This window comes from Paroedura picta, chromosome 2, assembly GCF_049243985.1.
Source record: "Paroedura picta isolate Pp20150507F chromosome 2, Ppicta_v3.0, whole genome shotgun sequence".
Taxonomy (NCBI): domain Eukaryota; kingdom Metazoa; phylum Chordata; class Lepidosauria; order Squamata; family Gekkonidae; genus Paroedura; species Paroedura picta.
Window position 1 is genome coordinate 93,083,278 of NC_135370.1, and position 17,424 is coordinate 93,100,701.

General features: G+C 41.2%; 1 protein-coding gene across 28 annotated transcripts in view; it reads left to right on the forward strand.

Annotated features, from left to right (window-relative positions):
- Window positions 1-17,424, forward strand: part of SOX6 (SRY-box transcription factor 6) — a 607,104-nt gene that overhangs the window by 382,209 nt on the left and 207,471 nt on the right. For all 28 annotated transcript variants that reach the window (XM_077321651.1, XM_077321668.1, XM_077321671.1 and 25 more), the window contains one exon: window positions 639-707. In XM_077321651.1, the coding sequence (XP_077177766.1) occupies window positions 639-707 (69 nt within the window). The remainder of the gene's footprint in view (window positions 1-638; window positions 708-17,424) is intronic.

Here is a 17,424-nt window from a genome sequence, read left to right on the forward strand (position 1 = left end):
TTTTAGCGCACATTCGGGGTGGAATGGCGGCGACTAAAATCACCGATAACGCACGGAGCTGGCTGCAACCGGCCGCAGCTTCGGTCCATGCCGCCGAAAAAGCCGCGTCAGTGAAACGCGGAAGAAAGCGCAGCTTCCGGGTGACCGGGGCGCAACCAGAAGCGGCGCCCGGATCGCCACGTGCATAATCGGTTACTCTGGGTTTTGCCGCCGTCGCGCCCCGCCCCGTACATAACCGGTATGCGTCGCGTCTTCCCCCTCCGCGTTTTCCATGTGACCCGAAATCGCCGTTTCGGCGGCCGTGCATAATGGGCCTTGTTGATGCAGAAAATTGGTAAGTATATGTGGGTGTTCCCACAAATATAAAGATGACAATTGTAGCTTAAGTACTCATTAAATACATGTATGTATAAAACCATCTGTTACACCTTTTTTTTAATTGCCTCTGTAGTTCTTATAAACAGGATAGTAAATGTTATCTTAAAGCTTCTTCCAGTCTTCAGTGTAACAAAATTCAGTGCAACAAAGAAGAAAAACGTTTGAAATTATCATGAGAAATGTTGGAATTTGTTTACACTTAATAATATTGAAGTTTCAACATCACTGTTTTAATCTAATGGAAAATGTATTTCTAATAGATTGCAAGACAACAGCAGCAACTTCTGCAACAGCAGCACAAAATCAATCTACTGCAGCAGCAAATTCAGGTCAGTGTGTTTTATTGCTCTCTTCTGATTATTCTTAAATTCCATTTAGAGAAAGTGAAGCTTTAAAATAAAATTACTTTTACTGTCCTAGCCTAGTAAAGCTTCTACTCAAAGAAGATTCTCTGCATTTTGTTTTAAATAATTGTGAAAAATAATTTTTGTGGAGACTATATTTTATTAATAAACAGGTTTTGTTTGAAAGGCCTATGTTAGCTTTAAATCTTCCCATTTAACTGTAAGTTAAACAGACATTTTAACTTTCCTGCTACAGAGGAAAAGCAGTGATTCTGTTGCTGTTTATGGATTGCTTTATTATAACCAAGAGAGACCAGGCTTTATATTGAGACAATTATTACAGAAAACATTTGATGATGCTTCCATGTAGGTGCACTGCCATCAAATCTTTTCTAGGGAGTTACATTTAAAACAGATTGCTATTTATTTGCTAGAGATGTCAGGTTTTTGTGGGGGAAGGGATGGGGTGTAAATTCAGTGGATTTGGGAGAACTGTATTCAGCAACCTCCATAGTATATTCTTGGTTATAAGTGAAGATCAATTTGTGAAAAGTACGATATTTAATTGTTTTTGTTGTGTTATTTTCTCTTAAATATATATCACCATGACTATAGCAATGTCATCATCACAATGACCTTAAAAAGAGGATCTATTAACATTATGGAGACAAATTACAGAATCCAATGTCCATCTGTGTTGCAGCTATATCCTCAAGATTTCATAACAACAAATACATCAAACTATACATGAGCCTATTAAATTATATTGACATTAACAACAGATCCAGTAGGTTGGCTGAGACAGAATTATTTTTGAGAAACAATTACCTCTCAAAAATTGAGGTAATAAGATGGGGATAGGATGGGGACTGGCTTCCTGCCTTGTATCAGAGGCATAAATACCCTCTGTCTACCACCACACCATTGAAAGTTGCTTCCAAAATTCAGACAGCAATCCTGATGACACTTTCAAATAAACACAATCCATAGATTTCATTAGGACTTACTTATGTCCTTGTGTGTGAGAGAACTCAGAGTCAAATTCCAATGCAATGTGTGAGACATGTTATTAAAGTGAGTTGGTGCTTCTCTAAAGTATAGGCTCTGTGACCTCATATCTTTTCCCTTTCTTCTTGAGTATGACTTACCCCCTTCTGTCTAACATGGTATCACCCAACCAGGGTTTGCTCTTTAATCTTGGCAAAAATAACAACAATCCCCCCCCCAAAAAAACCCCACCTCTGGTTAGCAGGGTTCCCATCATCCAGGTGGCACCTGGTGATCTCCCGCTATTACAATTGATCTGCAAATGACCAAGAACACTTCTAAAGAAGATGGCTGCTTTTGATGGAAGACTCTATGCATTATAACCTGCTGATGTCCTTCCTCTCCCTAAACCCTGCACTTCCTAGGCTCCACACCCAACATTTCCATGTATGTCCTAACCCAGAGCTGGCAAACATGAGTATTAACTACAATAAATGTAAATCTGATGCAACACTTAAACCTATATAAGACCAGTGGAGGGCCTTTGTACTAGACAGGAGAAGAATGGAAGACATGTGATCTTGTAGTATGTTCTGGTTTTTTAACCAGAGATGTCCAAAATTATTTCTGGAATGTCTTCTCTGTGTGAACATACAAAGGCAATTGCTAGATCAGGACCAAACACTGTATTAAAAACAAGACAAAATAGGATTTATGGCTCTATACCACGTCAGGTTGCTCTTTAGGATCAAATCATAATTCTGCTTGAATCCCGAAGGAATTTGTCACTATTATGGGAACATGAAGACGTAGTGACTACTCCTTGGGTCTATGATTCAGTTATCTGTCTCCAGATTTTCATAATAGGAAGGTAGGTGGCTCTGAGAGAGATAACATTTCCCCCCTTCCTGGTGGTCAGTGGTATGTGGTCCCTACTTTATAGAACACTGGAGGTTTTGCTGCTTTTGAAATTTCTTGGTAGTATTATGCTTTCTGTGTGCAGTTATGTCTCAGCTTTGCTCTATAAGTTGCGTTTTTAAGACTTCTGGAATTCAAATAGTTGGGCATTCAAGTGAAATCCATCCAATTCTTTTACCTCTTTAATAATTATGTAATTATGGTTAAAGTTATCTTATGAAGGTATGCAAGATCAAGTATTTTCTATCCTGTGTAGTCTATTCATCTCTACAGTCATATCAGTCTGTACTTAATCACTATTTCTCTTGGGACTATACCAATTCAGAAGGATGAGATATTTGAACAGTCTCCAGTATAAGATAAAACATTTATCCTAGCTTAACTGCAAGTTTTGAATTTGCAGGGTATTTTTATAAGTGATTTCTCCTTGCCTTCTTGGACTCTACTATGTAAGAGTGTTTTCTAACATGAGTTTTTTACAGGAACATTTTGATAGTCTAGGAAAGATGACATGGTGAAATAATGTTTCCAATAATGTGCCTGGTTGTTATTACTCCATGAAACAACAAAAGAGAGAACAAAGTAACTCAACCTGTGTGCACAAATTAGGAACCTAAAAGGTCGAGAGGCAGCAGAATAGGTATAAGTATTAAAAAATTAAAATGCATATATTTATTACAATACATTTGTACATGTAAATCTTAAAAACATCAACATATATTACGCTGTATTGCACAAATCTAAAACATTTAGACACATGGATAAAATGACCAACCTCCCTTGGGGTCTTCTTCAGTGGCCTAATATTTAAAGGCACTCACGTGATGTAATGTAATGTAATGGGGACTATAAGGTGGTAGACTACATTCCATGAGACACATGAGAATACACTCAGGCACAGAGAGGGCTTCTACAAGGGTGGCATTTAATTGGGGGGCTCCAGGATATATATTTGGCTACTTTTCATTAGTGTGGGAGCCTCTTCATTCATATTGTTTACCATCTTATAGTCCCCATTACATCACATGTGTGCATTTAAATATTAGACCACTAAAGAAGACTCCAAGGGGGGTGAAATGCATTTGTTCATTTGGTCCTTTATCTATATGTCAAAAGAAGAGTCGGTTTTCTATTTTCTCTAACCAGAAGGAGTCTCACAATGGCTTACAATCACCTTCCCTTTACTCTCCTCAGAACAGACATCCTGTGAGGTAGGTGAGGCTGAGGGAGCCCTGATATCACTGCTCGGTCAGAACAGCTTTATCTGTTTAGCTGGCTTGGATATGTGCAATTGAGCGATATACGTTGATGTCTTAAGTTTCATATGTGCACATGTATTGTATCCATCTGAACTGTCTGAACGAGGTAGGATGTGATAGATTATTTGTGTTTTGACCACTTGCTTGTTTTATTGTAAATTGGGATTTCAGCAGACATGCTGTCTGAAGCTCTGCCCATGAGGCTGGGAGTTCAATCCCAACAGCCAGCTCAAGGTTGACTCAGCCTTCCATCCTTCCGAGGTCGGTAAAATGAGTACCCAGCTTGCTGGGGGGTAAACGGTAATGACTGGGGAAGGCACTGGCAAACCACCCCGTCTTGAGTCTGCCATGAAAATGCTAGAGGGCGTCACCCCAAGGGTCAGACATGACCCGGTGCTTGCAGAGGGGATACCTTTACCTTTACATTATTGTATTTTAATGTTTTATTCTGTGAACTACCGCGGGTTCGTAGGAAATGCGGCGGTATATAAATCGAAATAATGAGTAAATAAATAACTAAATAAATAATATTTTAATTTTAATTTTTTTATACTTATACCTATTCTTCTGCTGCTCAACCTTTTAGGTTCCTAACTTGTTATTGTTCCATGCCAATATAAGGATTCCTTTTTCTCACCAGTAAGGCCAAGAACAATTTTCTCCCATTGGCCTTAGTTTATACCAAGATCAGTTTGGTGTAGTGGTTAGGAGTGCAGACTTCTAATCTGACATGCTGGGTTCGATTCTGCACTCCCCACATGCAGCCAGCTCAGTGACCATGGGCTCGCCATGGTACTGATAAAACTGTTCTGACTGAGCAGTAATATCAGGGCTCTTTCAGCCTCACCCACCTCACAGGGTGTCTGTTGTTGGGAGAGGAAAGGGAAGGTGACTGTAAGCTGCTTTGAGCCTCCTTCGGGTAGAGAAAAGTGGCACCAACCAACTCTTCTTCTTCATCATCACACTGGAAGTGGTTTAGGTTTCTTCTCTCTGCTGTTCATTCATAAAACTAGTTGATTCCTTACTAATTACCTTCTATTCTGTTCTTCAAGCAAAAGTTAACAGGCATGTCACTGAGATCAAGTGGCAGTTCCTCCTTCTAGAAATAGCAAAATTGTCTCCAATCCATCTTATTCTATACATATCTTTCCCTTTGAGTTATGGAGTTTAGCCACTGCTGAACATTTTGTCATTTCATGCCAATCCAGTTGTTTAAGAGCCTGTTTAGTGCGAGAGACTTTTGTGGATTGCTTCTCTCTCGTGTGTGTTGAGAAAACTCATTAAAATATTTCAGGCAGGTTAAACCTTTCTCCTCTGTAGCATGTTTGCCAGATTTCTGGTGGGCTTTTCATTCTCTCTTGGAGCATCTTGCAAGGAATTGTTTTGGCTTCTGTTAGAGCTGCTGGGCCAGTGCCACGTCAGGCTTGCAAACAAGTCTCAGAGAGGCTGTGGTAAAGCAGAATGGTTAGTATTACTGAAGACATTTCTAGCTTTAGCTTGTTTATTTTAATTAATATTCCTATCCTGTCCAAGAGGCTTGGGGTGGTAATATTTAGGAATCTTGCCATATTCAGTAGAATTTTGTTTGGAACTTCTTCATTCTTTAACATCATCAATGTAATAAAGGGTGCTGAAGTTTATTTTCTGTAAAGAAGCAGGAAGTAGAAAATGTAAAGGGGACACCAAAAATAACCAGCATCTCTAGCTGCTGCCATGACTTTGCAGAGCCAACGTATGTGTCACAGCTTAATATAGCTTAATAGCTTAATAGCTTAATCTAAAGAGCAACTTTAGACATGTTCAAGAGAGTTGCCAGGTCCTCCCTGGCCATCAACAAGGGATTGGGGGGGGAGGGGAAAGAGGAGGGTGGCTAGATCCAGATTAGGAAACTCCTCCAGATTTGGCAATGGAGCCTGAGGAGCACAGGGGACTTTGTTGGGTAAAAGGCTATAGAGTCAATTTTTCAAAGCATCCATTTTCTCCAGGGGAACTGATCACTGTCATATAGAGATGAAGTACAATTCCCAGGGATCCCCATGTTCTACCTGGAGGATGGTATCCCTCATTCAAGGGCTTGAAATACTAGTTTGATATTTGAAATGTTATTGTAACAAACAGACTCCCGTGCCATGAAAACTTAGAGATTCCACACTAAAGATTTTTGCAATATAACATAAGAGGAGAAAATTCTGAAGTCCCCTTGGACATTTTTTAAAAATCCAAGCAAGTAATGTATTATTTTAATTACAGTTCCTATGTAAATGATGGCTGCCAAAGTCTTTTGATGCAGCAAGTACATTTCTTAGCTCGCAAAAAGGTGTAGATAATTTTAAAACAGTAATAGAAACAAGTGACTGAGAAACTACTTTGAAAACTACTTTGAAATCTTGAGTCTAAAGACTAGGAAATGACTGGAATATAAAGGATATATATTTGAACTTTATATATATTTGAACTTTCCCCCATCTATGTTAAACTGTATTTTATTTTTAATACAGAGTTATTTCTATACAGATGAAGCTCACACAGTTGATCAGAATTTGGGAATGGGGTTCATGGTGAATTATTTTTCTTTGTGAGAGAAGTTGTTAACTGTTTACCAGTTTCACCAATTTAGGCCATTAGGTTGATTCAGGGGACAAGCAGATACAATGGGCTTCTTTCTGAGCTGTCATTTAGAATCCAAACAGGGCTTTCAGTACGTTCAGCTAGGCCCAAAAACAAATTGGGAGTGGTCCAAGACTTGAGTGATATGGTACTTAAGATCCACTGTGAAGTCAACATTCTCAAAGGAAGAGGAAACTTACAATGGCAATCTCTTTTATTCCACGATGTAGAAATCAAAAGCAGATTACTCATTTTTGTACAACTTCCTCAGTGAGGCTTAAGGCATTTTATGTTGTGCAATTGCAATGTTTTATTTTATTTCTATAGGCACAACATGAAATTTAAATTTATGATGAGCTGTTGTCACCCAGTGTGGAGCCTCCATTGCAGTCTCAGCAAATGTATGCAGATGTTGAAAAGCATAGTGAACAAGATAGAACCTTGTCTCTCACAAATTATAGGCCAAGCAACACCTTCTGAAACCAACTCTCCAGGTGAACTGGAATTACTGCCAAATTGTGCCTCCCATTTTTAACCCACAAATTCATCCCAGAAGAATATCATTTCATTGAAAGGAACTAAAAAATCAGGGACAATCAGCATAGGTACACTCCCTCTGTCATTCTCTTATCACAAGGTGACCATGGCTATTTCAGTCCTACAACTACTCCTGAATTCGTATTGGCAAGGATCCAAGCAGTCTGCTTCATCCAGAAATGCTTGAAGTTTTCCAGCTACCACTTGCTGGACAACAATCAACATGCTCATGAACAGAACATTTGGGACGAATTATTAGCTACTGAAATCTCCTGGGTTCAGGGTATGCTTCTTTAGTAGTGGAGGCACAACAAACTGCATGACTTCCACTTTCTATGGAGGAATTAACTAACCCTCTGACCCAGTCAGCCATACTTTTTGCCCCAGTAGTGGAACCCCCCTCAATGTATGAAGGATCCTCCAAAGTCATCTAGTCCAACCCCCTGCATGTTGCAGGAATTTACAACTACCTGCCCACCCCCAGTGACCCTAATTCCATGTCTAAGTGATCCCCTCACCAAAAATCTCCTGAATCTAGCCTGGCCTGGAGGAAATTCATCTGCCATCCCACAGTGGCAATCAGCAATTCCCTGGGTATGCAAGGAAGGGCCACAAGAGACAAACACTTCCTGCCCATCCACTCACAATCTGCCTAGATTAATAAAATTAGTATTTCAGTCAGATGACTATCTAGCATTTGCTTAAAAACTTCCAAAGAAGGAGAACCTACCACCTCCCAAGAATGCCTGTTGCACTGAGGAACCACTCTGTCAGGAACTTCTTCCAGATGTTTAGCCAAAAATTCTGCTGAATTAATTTAAACACATTGATTTTGGTCCAACTCTCTGGGGCAACAGAAAACAATTCTGCTCCATCTTCTGTATGACAGCCCTTAAAGTATTTGAAGATGGTTATCATATCACCTCTTAGTCACCTTATCTCCAGGCTAAACAGACCCAGCTCCTTCATCCTTTCCTCATACGACTTGGTCTCCAAACTTCTAACCATCATCGTAGACCTCCTCTGGACATGCTCGGGTTTCTCTACATCTTTTTTCAATTGTGGTGCCCAAAACTAAACATAGTACTCCAAGTGAGGTCTTACCAGAGATGAGTAAAATGGTAACATTAACTCACATGATCTGGACAGTATACTTCTTTTAATACAGCTGAACATCCTGTTTGCCTTTTTAGCTACCGAGTCACACTGCTGACTTATGTTCAGTGTATGGTCTACAAAGACCCCCAGATTCTTTTCACACCTACTATTGCCAAGACAAGTCTCATATATCCTATATTGATTCATACGATTTTTCCTACCTAAATGAATAACTTTACATTTATCACAATTGAAATTCATTTTATTCATTTTAGCCCAGTTTTCTAGCCTGTCAAGATCATCTTGTATTGTGATTATGTCTTCTGGTGAGTTTGCTATCCCTCCCAGTTTAGTGTCATCTGCAAATTTAATAAGTACCATCTGTATTCCTTCATCTCAATCATTTATAAGCATGTTGTAAACGCAGGGCACAGGACCTCCTCTCCAAGAAGATGACAAACCATTTGCAACCACCCTTTGGGTATAACCTGTCAAGAAGTTCTCAATCCACCTAACAGTAATAGGGATGTTCCTGGCTATAACCCTGTTTGAAGCAAGAATTCCCTATGTATAGGAATTGTTAGGAAAACAGGAAGAGAAATGAAGCCTGTGTGTACTGACCTGATTTCCTTGGAGAGAGAGTAAACCAAAAACTCTGACATTTTTATGATTCAAAACCTTCGTACAAAGACTGAATAAACAGCACTGCAATTTGCATTCTTGTAGCAGATTTTTAAAAGGTTGCTATTATTGCATCAGTATTGGTAGCTATCCTTTAAACTGTACCTCTGCATGTGTTGATCATGAACTAAACACCCTATACACATATGGCCCCTACCTTGAGGGGTTAAGCCTGAGTATTTACATTCTAGTGTTCCATGACATCTAATATTGCTGAACAATGTCACCTAATATTCATTAATGTATATTTATTTATTGTATTCATATACCGCCCTCCCCTGAGGCTCAGGGTGGTTTTCATAAAACACAGTACATGGCATTGCTTCACTAACATTTAGTCATTTTCAGCTTTATCACTAAGACTCAAGACAGGGAATGAAAGTTATACAGTCAATTAGTAAGCTGATTACAAAACAGGACAACATTTGAATGATAAAGGATAAACTTAAGAAACTTCTTAACGACAAAAACCAACAAACAACTTTATGCACTGCTAAATTTTGTGTAGCTGCCATTAAGTTGTGTGGGCATAGATGTATGACAGAAAATTTCTTCTTCGATTTAACCAAATAATAGAATGTCTTGATATTGAGCCAATGCTTTTTTAAAAATGAGTTCTAATAATGACATATTTTATATTTGTGATGTTATGCCTTTTGTGTGCATATATTTCTCTTTTGTATTCATTCGGTAATTTAATTGTGTATTTAAATTTTGGTCTGAATGGCCATAAATAAATTTTGACTTTGAAGATATTCACAGTTAGTTAAATCTTTATATTGAGAGGCTTTTGGTGTAGAGAGCCAGTTTGGTGTAGTGGTTAGGAGTGTGGACTTCTAATCTGGCATGCCAGGTTCGATTCTGCGCTCCCCCACATGCAACCAGCTGGGTGACCTTGGGCTCGCCACGGCACTGATAAAACTGTTCTGACCGAGCAGTGATATCAGGGCTCTCTCAGCTTCACCCACCCCACAGGGTGCCTGTTGTGGGGAGAGGAATGGGAAGGCGACTGTAAGCCACTTGAGCCTCCTTCGGGTAGGGAAAAGCGACATATAAGAACCAACTCTTCTTCTTCTTCTTCTTCTTCTTCTTCTTCTTTTGTTCCATTGTTTCCCCAAACACTCCAGCACACTTTCTTTACTCTCTGTGGTTTTTTCCCCCAGAAAACTGGTACATTCTTTCCAGTATCCAAACCCCTTTTTTTGAGATACTTGTCATCTTATTGAGCTTTACTTGACCCTTCAGGTTTCACAAGGCAGGCTCTAACCACACGAGACCAGAGAACTCTCCATTCTTCCCTGTTTTAACTGGGTAGGAAAAATCGATCTCTCTCTAGATCAGGCTTTTTCAACTAGGGTTTCTTGGTGGCCCTGGAAGGGTTTTCTCAATGGGTGGGAGTTAATTAATTATTAATATATTTTTAAAATTTACTAAACATTTATTGTGATATGACCAGATATGGTCATGTTGATCCATCCCCACCTCCCAAAATGGCCAACAATTGGCCTGGAGGCAGTGGAAAGAGGATGGGCATATATATAGCTGTGCTTTCCATTCTGTATGGCTGCTCCATGTCTGGGGTTTCTTAAAGCCTAAAGAATGTTTCAGGGTTTTCTCAATGGTAAAAAAGTTCTAGATCTGTCCCCTTTTATGGCTTGAATGGAGGGCTTTGCCCAACTTTCCAAACTTTCTTGACAACTTTCTCCCAGAATTCCATCTGTGTAAAACTGTTCTCAGCTAAGGCTGAAAATAGACTCAACTTAATCAAGGCAGAAATGTGACTGACTCAGCATGAAGTTCTCAAATCTTCCTCTGCTCAGCTAATGCTAACCAATCAGTTTGCTTAGTCACAGAAGGCTTTCTCAGTTAATAATTAAGCATTCACAATCCTTCAGCTGTTTGTACATCACTTCTAAGCTGCTTAAAAGTGAAGGCCTCACACAATCTCTCAAAGTTACTTTGAAGATAAAATGGAGAAGAGGAGAATGCTGTAAGCTGTAATGTCCCTGAAGAGTACTTTGCTTAGCAACAACGAAACTATGAAAGAGGGAAATTGGGATTCCATACAATAGAGGGTGCCTTAAACTCTCTGTGTATATTACTAGGTAAAGGTAAAGGTATCCCCTGTGCAAGCACCGAGTCATGTCTGACCCTTGGGGTGACGCCCTCTAGCGTTTTCATGGCAGACTCAATACGGGGTGGTTTGCCAGTGCCTTCCCCAGTCATTACTGTTTACCCCCCAGCAAGCTGGGTACTCATTTTACCGACCTCGGAAGGATGGAAGGCTGAGTCGACCTTGAGCCGGCTGCTGGGATCGAACTCCCAGCCTCATGGGCAGAAAGCTTCAGACAGCATATTGCTGCCTTACCACTCTGCACCACAAGAGGCTCTTTGTGTATATTACTAGCTACTCACAATTAGCTATTTTGTGTAACTTGGTTTACTGAGTGGTTTAGCCACCCATTGACCAATTATGCACAGGGCCGGAAATCTGGGGTGGTGGCAGCATGGCAGCCCTGATTGATGCTACTGCCATCCCAGTCCTGGCCTAGCACACCACTCTGGAAGACCTGCAGCAAAGGAATGTGGAATCTTCCATATTCCATGGGATGCCACGGGTGTCAGCGGGGGCTGGGTCATGCCTTTCAGCCTGGCCCTTCCCCTGAACTACGGTATCCCTGCAGGGACAGCACACACCCCTGTCTGCTCTGTGGAGCCACGAAGCTGGCCAGGGAGCACCCCCCTACCTTGGTGGGAGAGCGGCAAGCAGCTCCCGGCCATCGTCTGCACATGCGTACGCTACACCAGGGCAGCCCTCCCCCATGAATACGCGGAAAGCGCCGGGGCATGTTGGGTCATTGTGTGGTTTCATCTCCATGTAGCCACAAAGCATGTGATAATGTAGATGGGTAAAAATATTCCTAATTGTAGCTCCAAGGTTTCCTTATTCATGTTGCTACCTCCTCCACCACCCATCTTGTCCCCTGTTGTAAAAGGTAAAGGTATCCCCTGTGCAAGCACCGAGTCATGTCTGACCCTTGGGGTGATGCCCTCTAGCGTTTTCATGGCAGACTCAATACGGGGTGGTTTGCCAGTGCCTTCCCCAGTCATTACTGTTTACTCCCCAGCAAGCTGGGTACTCATTTTATCGACCTCGGAAGGATGGAAGGCTGAGTCGACCTTGAGCCGGCTGCTGGGATCGAACTCCCAGCCTCATGGGCAGAAAGCTTCAGACAGCATATTGCTGCCTTACCACTCTGCACCACAAGAGGCTTTGCCCCCTGTTGACCTTGCTGTTATTTCCTGCATTTGGATTTGTTTGAATTAGTGATGATACCATTGCACATTGAAAGTTGAATTCTTTTCCATAAGTATGTTTTCTTTTAATTGCCACTAGAAGTCATTTCCACAGATAATTTTTCCCCTCCAGCTCTAGCAAGTAATGTTCATGCTGTGTAGTTTAATATCAACAAACTTGCATGGCCTCACTTTCATGAAAATGAGTGAGCATGACAGTAAACAAAGGGGCAGTAAGATGAAAAATGACAACTGTTTAAACTGTCCTCGAGTGTGAATAATTTGTGCTGTACTTAAAACTTAAGAGGCTGAACCAACAAATCCCTCTCCTTATCCATGATTAACTACTGACAATCCAGGTACCTGGTGAGCTGAATAAGGACTATCTCTTTATGTGAAGTGCATGTCTAAAGATCAGGAATAATTACATTCTACATTAGCCTTCATGGCCCTCACAACCTGGTTAATTAATTTTTTTGCTACGATAATAATAGTAGGAATATATTTGAAGATATGGTTCATCATTAAGTATCTAATTGACCTCCTCTTTAAGAGCTGGACCCTGCATTTATTGCCTTCTGGAAATGGGTTAAAGCTGCTAGTTATAAGTTTGCTGAAGAGGCACCAGCCAGAATTTAGTTCACATCAGGCTGCAACTGTTGCTGCTTAGGTGCTCTTTCTTTATTTGTAAACTGTATTTAGCATTAATAGCAAGAAGCAGTTATGATACCAGTGCCCTGGTGCAGGGAAATAATGCCCCTTTTTTCATTTTGTTTTGAAACTGATCCTCTTCCAGTGGTCTCAAAAAAGGACAAAATAGAACCACTGATAGCTGATGTTTCTGATGACATGGTACATGAATCAGAGACTCCCTTATCAAAAGAAAATAACCCAAGACTTAAACACAGTGCTTACAGAAAACCCTCCACTACAGCAAGCCCTAAATATCTAAACACTGCCCGCGGCGCCGCGGGCGCCGCGGACTAAATAATTCACTAAGGGGTTCTGGGGTGGGATGTGTCCGTCATGAGGAAGGGTCTGGATTGGACCCTTCCTCTGGACAGACAATCGGAGGGACCAATCGGCAGGCACGAAGCGCCTGCCGATTGGTCCCTCTGATTCCCAGCCCCAGCAACTGCGTGCCTCTCGCCGCGTCAGGCCGCCCCCTCAAAGAGCCACCGCCCCAGAGAGCCGCCCCAGAGGACCGCCGCCGGGGGACACGCACTACGGTTAGTTCCTAGCGCCCACTGTATTCCTCGTACAGCGGGCTATATTACTAGTATCTATATAATAGTGGCACATAAGTCCCCCAAAAGCCTCCCATAAGTGCCCACTTCTGAAGAAACCATCATTGGCCTCCGGGAACCCATCATCCACCGCTCTGACTCACATCTTGTGTTTCTGGGGAAGGTAGTTAAAAGGACCACTGCAGACCAATTACTAGAATTACTAGATGAAGCTTCAGGGGGTTTGGGCTTGGGTGTTATTAATATGCAGATGAAACCCAGCTCTTCCTCCTGATTGATGGCTGCCCAGGATCACCCCAGAATATTTTGCTGGATGTTTGGAAGCAGTAATGGGATAGCTCAGATAGTTGCCTAAAACTCAACCCTTCAAAGACAGAGGTTTTGTAGATGGGTAGGAAGGGACCAAGCAAGAAAGCGTGCCTGCCCTGCCTGGATGGGGTGCAACAGACTGATGCACAGTCAGCCAGCATTTTGGAGGTGATCTTCAATGCCTCCCTTCACACGGAGGTGCAGGCCACATGATTAGCGCAGCTGACATTTTTCTACTTGCATCAAGCTAAGCTATTAGCCTCCTACATCCTAGAACACGTAGCCACAGGTGATCAATGAAATGGTGATCTTTAGACTGGACTTCTATAACTCCCTCTATCTGGGCCTACCCTTATTCATGTTCCAGAAACTGCAACTGGTCCAGAATGCAGCTGCCAGGGTTGTCAAGGGAACACCTTGGAGGTCCCATATTCAACATGTGCTGTGGCAGTGACTGTGCAGAGTCCTGGAAATGCAGCAGTAAAGGCATGCCAGCTCTGTTGCCAGTCACAGCAAACCCTGGAAACTGCACCAAGCCAGGTGGTCGTGCTGGAACCACAGTGGAAAGTGGGGTGGGGAGATGGGATACCCCTTGCAGGGCTTGTGGCCCACACTTGTATTTTAAAATTGCCTCTTGTAATTAATTAGTCATAGCCCCCTCCCCAGTTCTCTTTGTTTCCACTATTGTGTGGTTTTTTTAATGTTATGTGCACAGTGCTCCAATGTTTTGGGGGCCCTATAAAAATATTAAAATGTAGATTGAATTATTACTTCAACGTGAAATAATAAAATACATTTAGTATTGACCATTCTCTGATAGAAATGTTAATCTGGATAACCTGCAGGGGGAGAATCTAATTTCTTTAGTTTGCCCCAATGTGCATTTTTTTTTGATCCACACCTTGTGCCCATGTTCAAAATTAGATGAATAAATCACTAACATTATCCTTATTCATACTTCTACTACTATATCCTGTTGGGAACAAATCAAGACTGTATCCAGGGTGTGCATGATGTCAGCATTGCTATAGTGCTTGTGGCTTGGCATAAATCTAAATAAATAAATAAATAAATAAATAAATAAATAAATAAATAAATAATTTGTCTAGTCTTGTGGCCTACCCATTTTCTTGGGAGTTTTACTTGTACTGATGGTTATGACATTTTTTATTTTACAACTTTTTACCCCACCTTTCTGCCCTGATAAGGGCTATCCAGGCAGCCAATAAATGAAAACATATATAACAAAATTCCATATTAAACCTCATAAAAATATAACCCATAAAACCAGGCATAAAATACGCAAAAATCATAAAAATAACAACTACAGTATTGGGTATGGAGGAATCAGTGATGTAAAACCAAATAAAACAATGTCTTCACTCATTAGTGGAAGATAGAAGGGAAGGGGAAAGGTGGATGTACTTTGGGAGAGAGTTCTAGAGTTTGGGGTCCACTGCTAAAATGGGTTTCCCCCAGATTGCCATCATCCTAATCTTGGAGGGTGTGGGGACTTTAAACAGTTCCTCAGATGAATGCTATACATTAAGCTGGATAGTGTGCGCACTGAACATTCATGCCCAACCTACCAGGGCTATAGACTCTTCTGAAGCTTTCCTCAGTGGCGTTCCATTGATGGAGATCTGCCAGGCTGCATCAGCAGACTTGTTTGTATGCCACTATACAGTCGATCTGCAAGTGAGGCAAGAAACTCAAGTGAGGACAGTATGCCCCAATCTGTTGAGTAGTTTGCTATGTGGGACTGCACAGAAGACTGAAAGTAAAAACTAAGTTGCACTTACATGTAAGTATTGTTCATCTATTATCTTCTGTGCAGGCACACTTAGCTTTCCTATGACCCCACTGCATGCTCTACTTTGGTGGCACTGTGGCAAGCAAGTTCTGGCTCATAGGTGGGAACATATACTGGCTCTAGCACACAGCACCCTCCTTGAGGCTCATAGCTGTATAGACCTTTCTGATGATAGGGAGGCCTGCTCATACAGTCTCCATATGTGCCTGCACAACAGATACAGTCTCCATATGTGCCTGCACAACATTATAGGTAAGTGCAACTTTGTCATCCCCCTCCCGCTGTTCTTGGGTGTTCTCCTAGAGCAGCATCTGGGGTAGCAATGTGGACTGCTGCAGAAAGGGGGAGTCAAGGATTTCCTTCTCTGTTGACTGATATCCATCTGCAAAACAAAAGTTCTATTAATTCAATGTTTCTAAACTTCCTCCTCTTCCTCATTGTTAAGTATAGATTCAGTCGAGGCATTCTGTTCACCTAACATGTACAAATCCTACAAACTGTTTGGATGACTATAGTGTACCACTGAAAGAAGTTATTTGACTGTATAATATTTGATAATATTTGATAAACTATGGTTTGCAACTGGTTAGAAAATCAGAATTAAAAAAAACGATTTGAAGTGGGTTTTGAAATTAGAGTATAGTGTGATGATTCACAATTGACAAACTGTAGTTACAGTCACTACTCGATCTATGAAAGCAGCTGTACTTTTAGAGTGGAGTAGGAGAAGGAGAAGGAGAAGAATTGGTTCTTATATGCCGCTTTTATCTACCCGAAGGAGTCTCAAAGTGGCTTACCCAGGTCACCCAGCTGGTTGCATGTGGGGGAGTGCAGAATTGAACCCAGCTTGCCAGATTAGAAGTCTGCACTCCTAACCACTGCACCAAGCTGTCTCTAATGAAACCTGAGGTGATGGGGAGTTCTAAATAGTGGCTTGGATCTAGAACAGTGCTTCTGTGGGTGGAAAGATTTCCTTCCATGGAGTGCAATTTTGTCACCAAACTGCTCTTGCTGCCTTCCAAAATTTCCCTGCCATGCTACTCCTTGGGAACAGGAGACTTTTGTGAGCAGCATTTCAGACTCTGTGGAAGTCCTGTGCCAGTTCTAGCCTATTGTTAGCAAAATCATGGTTTACATTCTAAGTTTTGCATAATGTTGTATCCTTAAGGAACCAGTAAATACTTTCTTAACTAGTTCAACTATATATTATATTTAACCTGTTCTAAATTTAAAAAGTAATAGAACTAGGCAATATAGTCACATTATTATAAGAAGTATATTAAGTGTGAGTTTGTGGGGGAGATTATGCCTTCACTATCTCTTTCATATGACTCCTTTAATTATAGAGCAGTAAATGGTAGCCTAGCATATGTTAGCAACATGAGCAACAGTCGATGAAACGAGCTACAAGTTAATAAAATCATCTTGTGGTAGCATTGGCCAAATGTTAGCACACATGTCTGGGAAAGTGATATTTCAACAGGCTTGAAGAATAGAACTCTGGTAAATTAAACCTGAATTTGTTCTGATATGTGGGAAAGATCTAAGATTACAGGAAAAACTTGGGATGGACAGTGCGAAGTATTGGAAGATTAGTTCTTGTTTAGAAATGCCAAAAGTCACATTATTAAATCTGTTGCTTAGCTGAAGTGCTTCTGTATCCCCCACAAAGCATCAGTTTTGGTGGAAAGTACCCCTCCCCATGACACAAATGCTTGCATCCATAGCATACAACTTTCTGTGTCATCATAATAAAATAAAATAAGTAAAACACATGGAATTAGATCTAAGCTAAATAACCAATTTCTGCTGCAGATTCTCCTCATGTCAAACCTCTGTGTCTCCTGTCCCCCAGAAGCAGGATTTCATGGAGGTCAGTGAGCTTCAGTGGCAGGATGACAGCAGCAGATTCTATTATGCCACTACAAAACAACCTGTTACAATAATGA